Source organism: Schistosoma mansoni, assembly GCF_000237925.1.
Source record: "Schistosoma mansoni, WGS project CABG00000000 data, chromosome W unplaced supercontig 0185, strain Puerto Rico, whole genome shotgun sequence".
NCBI classification, from domain to species: domain Eukaryota; kingdom Metazoa; phylum Platyhelminthes; class Trematoda; order Strigeidida; family Schistosomatidae; genus Schistosoma; species Schistosoma mansoni.
This window is the reverse complement of record NW_017386022.1, coordinates 128,352-142,188: the sequence shown is the minus strand read 5'-3', so window position 1 is coordinate 142,188 and position 13,837 is coordinate 128,352. Positions and strand designations below refer to the sequence as shown.

The 13,837-nt window shown below is 30.9% G+C and overlaps 1 protein-coding gene across 1 annotated transcript; it reads right to left on the bottom strand.

Moving 5' to 3' along the window:
* Window positions 1-1,879: 1,879 nt before the first annotated feature.
* Smp_075430 (hypothetical protein) lies at window positions 1,880-2,980 on the bottom strand (the record flags this gene model as incomplete). Its single annotated transcript, XM_018790958.1, has 1 exon — window positions 1,880-2,980. Exon 1 carries the CDS (start codon window positions 2,816-2,818, stop codon window positions 1,880-1,882), a length of 939 nt encoding a protein of 312 aa, XP_018645810.1. The 5' UTR covers window positions 2,819-2,980.
* Between the last annotated feature and the right edge of the window lie 10,857 nt (window positions 2,981-13,837).

The following is a 13,837-nucleotide window of genomic DNA, read 5'->3' as shown; positions in this document are numbered from 1 at the left end:
TTCATCCACTGTCAGTTTGTCAAAACTGATATCTTAAAATTATTTCATTCTAAACTATGTTTATCATTCAACAAGATCATTATGTTTTGAGAAGATAGATACCAACTAGTAAAATAATGTATATAACAACTGAAATAGGGATTACATCTTACACACTCTTTCTTCAATAAAGAAAAAATGATCAATGGTCTAGTAAGCAAATTTCCCTTCGATACTTTGATGAATGAGACTATTCAAAACAATAATATGTTATACTGCTGATCACATTCCAACTTGGTTGGCAGGATCTGATCTGCAATAAGAAGGATTTGATACATATGACGTTGATCACCCCTCAATTATCAATCACTTGTTAACTGTTGATAAGTTGAAGATTAATTTATTAAACTATAATCCTATGATACAAAAAAATATTTCTATTAAAATAAATAGCCTATTTTAATTATGTAAAAACCGTTCTGCTGTTGTCTTTCAAAATTCAAGCTATGAATGTCTGTTGATCATTTTAAAATTCAGCTTTCGTATAATACTTTTGGTTACAGAATGTCGTTATATATATCGGCTTTATTCTTTTTTTTTAATTTTCAATATTGAATAACGTAATAAATACATATTTATGTTACACATCAGAATGATCATGATTATTTAAAGTAGTTAATCCCCTTTATAAATTTTGACAGAGCAACAAGATCAACTTCATGTTCTCATTGCTCGATGGAGATTAGAATTATGCTTGTATATCATTCATTTTGATTGTCCTAACATTTATTTCTCTAGACTGTTTACAGAAAATATGGGAACAATATACGAATATTTTAAAAGATATTATTTGGTTAAAGGTATAAAATCTTCCAGAACCTTAATTCATATCCCATGAATATTGATATGAAATATAAGAAACTCGTCTTATTCTACCAAATACATTCACATATACATTTTAATTAAACTTATTCCATCTTCAGTTATTTAAAGATTAGTAAGGTTAAAGAAATTTCCTTAAAAATCCCTTATCTACTATAATAAACCCTTCCTAATATTAATACTTATTCATGACAACTATATTAAATCATCTTATTTTGTGATCATGATCCAATTTATCAGAAATACCATTTTTTTGTTATAATTATAAGAGTAAATAACAGTGTATAACCATATTGTATAACAATTTCCAGAAAAACAAAAACAGCAAAAGAAAAAACAAAACAAAATGGACATAACAACCAAGTAGGAGTATTAGGCATAGTTTAAAGTTTTCTTGCTTATTTTACTTGAATCATTCCAATCAGTTTTCTTTAATGAACAAACTATTACAATTAATACCAGAAAAATTATATTCACATCATTATGAATTTTAAACATGAACTATTGGTCAAAACAAATAGAAAGAGGAAAGTACTACTAATAATAATACTATATTACTTAGAACAGAAATCAACTCTTTAATATATATATATATATATATTTCAATAACTTCTATTCATAAGGTATAAACTAATACTAAAAATGGTTTGACAAACAAACAGAGAAAAAAACAAAAAAAAGAAAAGAAAAAAAAGAAAAACGAAAACAAGAAATATTACAATAATAGTAATAGTAATAATAATAATACTTTCATTACGTTAATTTGCTGAATGTAAAACTATTCTATTATCCATTCAATGTTTTTCTTGTAAAATATTTATGTATGTAATTAATAATTAAAACAAAATTTCATTACCTTTTATTAGAATTTTTTAGTTTTGAAAGAGAAATAATAAAATAAAAGTTATACTTAGAAAAAAATATGGTTATTCTTTCTTTTTTGGTAAACAAAATCTTATTTCTCTGACTTTCCTCTCCTGTTTTTGTTGTTGTTGTTGGAGGTGTATTTAATTACTGATTATGCTTCATTTACCAAATGTGTCATGTCAGGCTGTGATGGATGTCTAACCATAAACATATAAATTGGTCCAACTTCATTAATTTGTGGACCATGAACAGGATCATAATCGAAATAAGTTGTATTTGTAGTGATATCATTTGGATCCGACACGTAAGCGGAAGTATTAACTGTATTGATTGGTGTAACTACTAATGGTTTAATCATAGTATCACGACTCATTGGGGTATGGACAGGGGATCGATAAGAAAGTAATGGTGATCGAACTGGTGAATCTGTTGATAGTTGTATTGGTGATTCATTATGTAATTTTGGTGTAGCCCAACCATCATTTAAACTATTTGACAATGAACGATTCAATAGATTCTTATTTGTAACATCTGAACTTATTTGAGTGTCAATATATGACATAGATTGTGCCTTTAATGGTGACTCAACTGATGGTATATCACGTTCCGTCTTATCAGACTTTTTAGATGCATTATAAATTACTTCGCATAAACGTTGAGTATCACCAGGATCTTTACATTTGTATGTTTCACAATAACTTGAATATGGATATTCAGATTTCACTGATAACATAAACATATCTGGATATTCTTGACACATAAAAAAGTGCTCTATATCTTTATACATTACATGATCACGAAATACTGATTTAGCAACAAAATTCTTCTTTCGTAAAATAATTCGATCTTCTAAACATGTAAAACGAACTTGATGACTTGCACGTTTATTCATATGTGAAATAAATAAACCACTTAGTTTATTTCTTTCATTTACTTCTATAGAATTTACTAAACTTCTATCAAGTGCACATACAACACATCGATAAATAATTTTTTGATTTGTTTTGGGATCAAATTGTTGTTGTTGAAGTGAACTATCCGATTTAGCAGTACGTAAAGTTTGGTTTTTATTTGAACGACCAAGTGGCATAATGATATAATTCAATAGTTAATTTGAATATGTATATGTAATTCTGTTTGTTTTTAGATGGTGAAAAATCAGCCAAATGAGAATTTATTATTGTCTACACAGAACTGTATAACACAATATGAGATTAAAACAAAGTATAGTAAATGATAATTAAGAATGTTCAGTTAGTTATTTTAATTTAGTTTTTTATATAAGAACCACATCGATTTTTGGTCGTTTTTCTAGTTATATTTAATACAATAGTGTGTGTGATGTAATTTAATCACGTTGATTAGCTGAAAAACACTGGACAGAAGACAGATACACAGTCTGTAAAAGAGAGTGATAGAGAAACATAGTGAGACACTTACAATATCATCATATGGGGGGTAGATAAATCATAGTTATATTTACCGGCCATATTGATTACATACATGATAAGATATTAGATAGTTTTATTATAGATTTATATGTACACTAATAATGTAAAATATTTTATAAACGGAGTTTTTTTGGTATGATTAAAGTTAATTAACTTGTTAACAAGTCTACTTTCGTGATGAATGAAATTGAATTGTCTCTGAGTATTTAGTAATAAAGTATATTTATTATGCTATGTATTACCTCGTGATTGGAATCGAAGAGTGAATTTGATAAATCTCTGTTTAAAATATATACGCGATGGATGAACATCTTCATATTATCAGTAGGTACAATTTTTAGTAAATTTTGTACTTTGACTAGAGTAGCGATCTAGGTTATGGGTTCCAACCTACCTCGAACTTGTCAGTATACATGATAACAATCCTTGATTGGACGTAGTTCAACAACAGTACAAATGAAGTTGACTATGGTTAGTTTGAATAAATAAATAAACTATATTGAGATGGTGGAGATTTGCAGCTGAGTTAGAAATTCTACCTGATGTTTGTGCGGTTGATATCGTTCGGAAGAACAATGAAAGATCTACGACCAAACAATTTAGCTCAGAGAACAAAACTTCAACAAAATAGATTATTCTCTGGGAATAATTATTTGTTTTATTTATTATAAGAACAGATATGATAGTGCATTCAATAAATTTTGTTAACAAACTCTAGGAAACTACTACATGAATACCATATACGGGTAATCAGAACTTCAGTACTCAAAGTGATTTTTCGTTTGAAAGAATTCGCTCACTGATTAATTAATTCTTTTTTTGAGGACAATACAGTTAAAAGGTTTAAACAAATTCTAAAGTTTTATCTCCCATTGATCTTTCTCAAAGCTAACATAATATGTTATACTTGCATTCCAAACCTTCTAAGGCATCTTATATTTATTTGGTTCTAAAGATAGTTGTGAAGATTGTCAACCTCCGTTTTAACCTCTTTACATTTATCAACCATGGAGTATGTATGGTATTCAAATAACTAGTTTTTTTATTGAAAACTTATCTGTCTGACTCGAACCCATGTAGAAATGTTTCGGAAGTTGTGCTCAAGTTTGGCTGATAAATGACTTTTGACAGTTATTGTTTCTTAAATATATGAATAATACTATTCGTAAGCTGGATTTACTGAAAACTCCACTTGTTAATGCCAAACTCATTAGTAAAATTATTAAGATGTTACTTAAGTTAATATCAATTGGTCATCGTGTGTTATAATATCATTCTAAGTGATAAGAATTATCAATATTTTACATTCTCTTAGTATATTATCATTAAGATAATCAAAAGTGTTTCCCCCTAAAAATCCTTCATATGTACTTACTTGTAGTAATATTTAAGGTGGTTGGCATATAAATACAAAACAATTAATTTAACACATCTACATTCTTGTTGTAAAATAGTTATGCATTAATGTAACCTCTTATTTGATTCATATTTATTATTTCCACAAAAAGGGAAAATCTTCCATAACCTACCTGTTTTTCGAAGGAACCACCTTAGTTCTATGCAAGGTAAGAAGTAAACTAAATACGATTGAATTTCTATGCAACATTTATGGTAAATCACATTTTTATTGATCACAATGTTATTTAACCTAGTCAGGTCATTGAATTTTAACATTAAAGCCAATATTTTGATAAAACTTAGATATCTATTGTGGGATGTATGATGATTTATTTCTTGTGATGTTTTTAAGTAACATGGTGTACTTTAATTTCGTAAGCCAGTTATAGTTATGGTTTTATAAAATATTGATTTTTGAAATCATTCAGTGTGTACCTATGTTTGTATTATGATAACTATTATAGTCATTTCATAAAACTTCAAAGCTTTTATTGCTTTACAAGATACCTCAATAAAGAGCTAATAGATTAGAAGTAAATAGACTATAATTTCCTAGTATTCCTGAAATTTACAAAGAATTAAGTGAAATCATGCTCCCAATCACATACTATTTATCTATGAACTATAATAGTTTTACATACCATATATTCATAATTGATATATTATTTGATCAGGCACTTGACTGTAGAATTATTTATCAAATTGCATTATAAATAAAAGATTTTATAGACTGAATGTTTGTGCTGATGATGTCGTTCAGAAGGACGATAAAAGCTCCACGACCAAACCATCCAGCTCAGAGAACAAAACTCCATCAAAAGTGTTTTTCGCTTTAAGCTTTAATATTGTTAATAGTTACAAATTGGTGACAAGATCAATATGACAACGTTGCAAGTAAGGTTGTTTTTTTAAATCAATAATTCAAAGTATAATCCAAAGACATTCTTGAACTAATGGAATCCTATAAAATAAATGGCTTCCAAGATAGATTTATAAAAATATCATTAAAATAAATCTAAATATCAAAATGAACATAAAAGATAAACATGATGACGAGGAAATAGGGCTATTTTGAAAATTCTTTATTTTTTGAATAAAAGTTAACGTGATAGTAAAGTTAAATCAAATGAAATTCCCTTAATTAGATTTTACTTCACAAGAATAAAACATGATAGTATGTCATTATAAACAGATATGAATGGTGGCTAACAGTGGAGTCCAGGATGCACAATCTGTTTTATTTTCAACTTATCAGCTGGATGTGACTGTACCTCAGAATTGGTATTCACCCTGAGACTTGAACTCATCGCCATTCGTTTCAAATGTCATCGTGTTAACCGCTTAGCTGCTGAGTCCAAATAAGCACTGGCTTGTGAAATACAAATGAATGGTTGTATGTTATTCTTAGACTTCTCATTCTGTGACAACGTCCAAAAGATAGTTGAAACAAAATATAAATAGAAAAGGTATCATCAGCTAGACAATTTACTTACGTCTACTGTTCTATACATTTTGGATGCTAACAAAATTAGGTGAAATGTTTGTCACCTTGATCTACACCAGTTCATTTTGAAGAATATAATTAGAAATAAATCATGATCTGGAAAGTAAATATAGACTCTTACCAAAATAATGAGTCAAACACATTTAATCAAGTAAAGAAAGAACTTTTAGTAACAAAATATTTCCATTAAACATTTTTAGATTTTATAGGTGGTATCAGGGTATGCACTTCTTATGCAGACAGATATAAGTAGTATGTAGCAGGAATAGGAAATGGAATGTTTACCAACAACAGATTGAAATGAGAAGAAGAGGAAGGAAAACGGAGAGCGATCAAAACAAAGAATTACAAGAATAATGGAGTATGTAAAGGACAACTGAAGGAAGATGTGCAAATGATGTGTTTTATGTGTGATTTTCATATCTTACAAAGACACTGTACAATTTTTATTCAACAATAAGTTGGTTTATTGTACCTTGGTTTTCGTTCACTACTGTATCATCAATGAGATTTTGATACAGAGAATAAAAAGGCTATGAAAGAAAAGCTTACTGAAGCCCCATGTTATAACTTGGTTTATATTTATAAAGACGGTTGGTTGGAGAATTTGTCAACTTAACTTCTCAAGAAGAATCAATTCCATTTTTGATATAATCAAGCAAGCCTGCTTATCGAATTTCTAAACATTATGCTTTATGATAATACCAATCAGAAGTTATGTATGTCAATTTGATAAACACTGAAAAGTGAGTTAACTTAAATAAAGCGTTCTAAATTGTTTTTCATATAATATTTACTTTGTCATACCCTTTACATAGAGATTGATTACACTGAATTAAAATGATACTTTGAATTTGAAAGAGTTATTTATTATTATATTCATTAAATAAGACTTTATTGTAGCCTAGATACTAATTTAATTTAATCACGTTCAATAGTTCATAGTTTCATATCTCAATCAATACACTTCCTTACATAACTATTTTCAACCTTCATCTCTTCATTGTAAAAATAATGTTAAGCCAATTAACTAGACATTTTTTTGTTTATTGATCAATTCAGTCAAACATTAAACTGTTTGAGAATGAAGTCGTTTCCAACTTTTAAATTATTACAGAATTGTACACTTTCTTTATTTGCTTAGTAAATTGTGTATTCTAGTGTGTTCCAGTGGAAAGCAGTGGAGTTCAACCACGTCTGTTGTGAGATAACAACTCACTGAAGACAATTGGTGAACGGTTGCTCAAACTTCGTGGATTGGTTGGAGTTAGACATTAACACCGTTGGATGCCGGCTCAGTGGTCTATTGGTTAAGTGCTCTGACGCGAGACTGGTAGGTCCTGGGTTCGAATCTCGCGAGGCGGAATCGTGGATGAGTACTGCTGAGGAGTCCCATAATAGGACGAAACGGCCATCCAGTGCTCCCAGGTTTTTCATGGTGATGTGATCTAGCTCAATGATCATGTTTCAATATAAAATACTGAGTCCTCCACAAAACCCCCTTTCTGGTAATTTAAGAAATTTTTAGATGAAAATTCTTCGATAGCGTAATAAGAAGACGAAGATTATCAGAGCTATGTTATATATTAGCGCAATACATTTCGAACAATTTGATCACACATATACTTGTTAAAAACATTTTTATATAAAAATTAAAGGTCAACTAGACTGGAAATGGGGGAGTAAGAATAGAAAAGGATAATAATAATAATAATAATAATAATGTAAAAACAATTTGACACCTAATCACCCTGATTAATAAGTTACTATTGCCAGTGTAGGTTCAAGGTGAGAACAAACTGTTTTTGAATATATAAAGGAGGTTTGAATCTTCGTATGGTTAAGGCTTCAATAGTTCTGATAAACTTCGTCTTCTTATTACACTATCGAAATTTATCAAAGGGACTAATTGCTTGAAAATATTTTCATTTGAATAAAATATTCTACTGTAAGTATACCATCTTGTAATTGTATATTACTTTCTTGAAGAGAACCGAAAAATTTAAAGCGAATAATCAATCTGTGAAAATACCAATTTAATTATCTTAATATCTTTACACCTATGCATATTACAAAATGTTAAAAGAATGTAAACACATATGGTAGTTTAATTCATTTTATTTGGCATGTTAAACGTTGATCTATGATTTTATATCCCTGGGCAAATCTGTTCTTTTCTGCACAAACGAAAAACCTGACTAAGGTATGTCGTTGTTGAGACCAGCTTCATCATTGAATCAGCTAAAGAAATTTGCCTTTTGGGCTTAAAAGAAACAAGAATAATAAAATTAAAAGGATTCACCATTCTATTTGAATACTTCTCATCTGCTTAACGGTACGAAAACAAAAAGCTGATTACAAACAAGTGTCTGACACAGTTTAATTACTGAAGTTGAGATGTAATAGAACATAAGATGAATAAGAAGGTAAAGACATGACATAAAACAGTTTGATTGAATCTAATTATATAGATCGGAACAAAGATCACAAATAATAACGATGATAATGAACGACTATGTAATTAAATGATATAACAAAGATTGAATTAACTTGGTAGGTATATATTAATGGGTGAGTAAAAGCATAGGACTATCAACAGTCCTGTCAAAAGAAAACGTAACTCTTCAATCTGCAGTTGTTTGGCCTCTTAATACTGAGCAGTATCATACACGTCAAGTCTTTCTGAGTGCTGGTCAAATTCTGTCGATCAAGTTGCAATCTGGCCACTGGTCTATGTAACTCAATAGCGTATACACAATATTTAAATGTAAGGTAGCAGTTGAAGAGAGATGACAAGAAACCCTAGACCTAGGTCGCGTTTCATTTAGCACGTGTCAACAAGGGGACACGTGCACCCTGGTAGATTCGATCCTATATCACGCAGATTCACAATCAAAGGCACTATGAGTGAACATCAGTTTCCTCAATACTACAGTTACATCTTGATGATGAGTGCTAAACGGCACAAAACTTAAGTTCTGGGTTTCATGTTGACCACCTAGTTAAATTGTGGTATGTGCTACTGATGTCGACAAATATAAGTAGTATGTATCATCAAACCAAAGTGAAATGGCTGGAGGCAAAAGGTTAAGAAGATCAAAGAAAAGAGAACGAAAATAAAAAATGATTGGTGTAGAAACGAAAAAACAATAAAGTCTGAGACGATTGACTGACATTTGCAAAATGAACGGGTCAATTTTGAGATAATTGATTGGCATTTTGAAAATGAAGTATTTATTGTATGGTTCTCAGATATTACTAAGATTTTATGTAATTTTGCGCTCAAATGTATTACACTGTCCCCATTTGTGTCCTAGTTCACAACAAAATCACTTCCACAATATCCAAATTATTAGTAAAAAATGTACCGGATATTTGGTAGTTACTTTTTCAGTAGTCAGTCTGAAACAGGGTAGGATTTTGAACAGTCCAGGACTTTTAGACGTATTTACCGAAATTTCTTTGTGCCAATTCTGAGATTGAATGATTATGACCTAGATAGTGATAGAAAAAAGTAACATATAAAATTACTGAAATAACACATTTTTTTCTCTTGTCAATAAACGTGTAAATATTTGGAAGTAGTATAGAAGCACTAATCATTAAGCGTATGTACTGTTTTATGTTGTGCATGGGTTATAATTATTTCTATGTCATAATTTTAATGACCTACAAATATACAAGAAGTTTTTTTATAAGCAGAAAAATAAACCGCTTTCAAGATATAAAATATTTCTATTTATTTTATTTCTGGCCTTGTGCCCTACTAATATATACAATAATGATGCCGCCAATTAAAGAACAGTGAATTACCGATAGGACCGATGACATCCGAAACCCGTATGAGCAGTCCAAAGTCTTCATTGATCTTTATCCCTGCCTAGCCCTGCCTTTTGAGAGTCTAGAACACCAATCTCGGCCTCCTCAATATGAATCATCTACCTCAAACATACTGGGTTTATATACAAACCAAACAGACAACATCATATCGTAAAATAGAAAATAACATTTGTACAATATCTAGCCAAAAGTGGCTGTGAATGTAGGAGACTGTAATTAATAGATTTGAAATAACTCAAAAACGATAAATCGTATAATAATAGTCTATGAGTCAAAATAAAGCTTTCAATAAGAGGAACATGAATATTCATAGTTTAGCTAATTAATAAGATATCAACTCACTGATGACATTGTGAATGGTTTCTCGATTTCGTGGATCGGTTGAAGTTAGACATTAACACCGGCTCAGTAGTCTATCGGTTAAGTGCTATGGCGCGAAACTGGTAGGTCCTGGGTTCGAATCTCGCAAGTGCGGGGTCGTGGATGCGCATTGCTGAGGAGTCCCGTAATAGGACGAAATGGCCGTTCAGTCCTTCCAGGTTTTCCATGGTGGTCTAGCTTCAATTGATTCATGATCTCAACTCTATAATAGTTATACAATAAAAATATATGTACCGTATTGGTTCATAAATAGTTCTCAAAAGTTACCATTTATAATTCTCAGCGGGATATAACAAAATGGATCAGATTTTATCTAATATTCTATGTAGAAATTACATATAGATTTTCGAGACTTAAGGAACTTCCAATTATTTTATGCTACCTTTCAGAGAAAAATCTTTTTGCTCTAAATATCAATCTAGTATATTATGTTACCAAATTGTCAAATAAAATATTTTGTATGTATTTACTACCCTGGAAAATATCTGCTAATAGTCTCTATTCAATGTTGATTTTCTTAAAATAATGTCTATATTTAGGTTAAAATGAATGAAAAGTGATAGTAATACTGCTATCATAGAATCCAAATAACATAAAGTAATTTTTGAATTTCACTTAAGCTTTAATACTATACAAAATCATGATAAAATTCCTTTATTTAAATCCGACTACTTTATGACTTTATAATTTGGTGTGACATATTTAAGATTCAAATAGTATTTAATAATATAAGCTGTACATTCTGTAGGGTCAGTGAAATGTCACTGAACCCTAGCCAAATCATCCGGCAGTTAAGTCACCAAATATCGAACAGATCATCGATCCCCATCAGGGTCAAGGACAATCAACGCGCATCAGTTAATCATACGCCATGGACTGGCCCATGCGGCAGTGGTTCTACTTTCGTTTGTATCTACTTTGACTAATATATTCATGTAATAACGTCCTTTGTGTTGTACAGTCTTCAGAGCATCCATGGTCCCTCGATGCGTCTATAGGGCAATCCACGTAAGATGCTGATTGCGAGGTGTGACTTCGAGGTTAGATTGTTCGTTACACCGTTCCCGTCTAACTCGAGTAGGCATCCAATCATTCGGCATAGATCATCAACGTTGATAGTCTACAATTCTTTTACTGGAAGATTAGAGTATGTTACACAATTATCACAAGAACTAGTCAACACTCTTAATATACTCAATGTAAAATTGATTCTCTATTGAAACTTTACTATGATAGTCATTAATTTTGGCGAGAACCTATTTACTTTGAATTCACATGATAGACTATGATATATCATTAGTATATAACAGTTCATCACAGTAGTCAAGAGATATGTGAGATTTGAGACTCTAAACCGAATTTTCTCTTTTTTACTAGGATATATGTTATATTTTTGCTATGAAAAATATAATTCCTGAAAATTGTTCATTCGATAATGCATCGACATATATTGACTAATTATAGAGCTTTGATATGTTCCGTTGTTTGACATATTAAGTCCGATTGAGTTGATGTTAACTATAATGTTTCTGATTCAATCTAATCATTCTTTTTAATGAATAATAAAGCTTTATGCAGAAGCGTTAACAAAAGGAAGTGACAAAATACAAAGTGAATGGAAAAATATGTTGAATGTTTTTCTGGTACCGAACGCTTAGACTAAGAGCATCCTATAATGAAAGAATTAGAAATCATTCATATTTTGTGCATCAAAACTCGTTATTATTCACTTGAAATGACAATCAAATTGAATTCACTTTATTGGAGATAATTTAATTTTCCGATGATAAAATGTGTACACATAATTAAAATGGCGAATGCTAATCAAGTGCTTCATATTTTTCTGTATGTTCCTAATGTAACGTATAATTTTTTGTTTATTTGGTTTTAACTCATTTCGCCCGTGCTCATCACTGTAACTTGTGCATTCACTCCTCTATCCCTCAAAAGTCATTACATTCTATCTTTACTCGATCCAGTTCTGTGGGTGGAACTTCCTTACTTGTACCTGCAGTTAAAGCCATTGACTAGCCATTATGTCTCCCACAAAAACAAAGATTTGTGTTACAGGAGAACTGAAGACATTTGGCTGATTAAAAACTTTTATATTGAATATTAATAATTTCTCTGTTTTTGGATGTATTTGTTTTACTCAACTTCTGAACTTGTTTGTTTATATCTTTATCTTCTGACATTTTGATTTCTCTTTGTCTTCGGTTTGGTATTTGAAAGCTTTTGCTCCTACAACCTAAAAAATTGAAGGTTTGTTTTGTAATTGTTATGATTATTATTAGAATGACATTCAAGTCGATTATTTGTAATTTGCCAATACACTTTGGTGTCTGAATTGGTGTTTGCTTCTACTGTTATTTCGGGTCCGTAAGTTACAAGTAGATTGACATACCGTGCTTAAATAACATAAGAGAGCAATAATTTCAACGTAATGTAGTGCCGCGATTCGTTAATCGTTTACTTCGATAACCGTTATGATTCTAATCTTAACGGTGCGTAAAATCAGAAGACAAAGGATAGCAGCAACTACAGTTTGTTGTCGAATAACTCAGGTCAGAAAGTTAACAACACCTGAGCGAATATCAACGAGCGAGTAAACAGGCGAATAAGCGAAGGAAGCGAACGAGGAGCAAGCGAACGAATAGCAAGCAATTACATAGGCAATTTATAGTCAAATTTAATAAGGGCACAGCAAAGCAAAACAAAGGCTGATAATAATATTTGCGTGCGTACATATATGGGGAGGAGTATGAGTCATCGGGTGATATTTAAGTAGTCAACATTTCGGATAGAGTGTCATGTGCTCTAGTGGTATAACAGTGCAAAGAATATGCAAATTGTTACTATCCCAAATAACGATGTCTGTTAAGTAAGTTATAAAAAGGGCCTAACCAAAATTGACTATAATCGGAATTGATTATAGGATGGTTGCTATAGTAACACTTAGTTCGATTTCACCATACGACGTCCTACGAGACAAAGCTATCACAAACGAATGACCAACTACTAAAAAATGTGAGACTAGGTGACTGCATGCCGTCTCAATCGAAATGGCACATGACTAGCATATTGGGCAGCAGACGAGTTGATGAACGATTATTTTACCAGCCAAGTCTTCACTGCATGTCACAAAAGGTGTATAGCTGTAAATAATTCACGAAAATCAATAGCTTTTTAAGTGTTCGACATTGGATGCTGACCACATTAGTTTTAGTGGACTTGTTTAGCTGAAGGCGTTTGGTCGTGCATCCGCACCAGATCACGTTACAACACAGCGTGGGAAACATCTCCTACGATCACTAGCCAGATTGGATCAATCGCTTCTCCAAATATTGATAACGCATTAAATATACCTTCCAACCTTTTCGCTTCTGACGTCTGATTTTAACTGGTTGGGCACGATTCGATTATAGAAGGTGTTACTGGTTAATAGTTGTCACACTATAATACTAGTGGTATCTTCAGGTGCAAAAGATACTAGTAATCAGTGGTGGTAATTTAGATACTGAGAAGCTTACAGAAG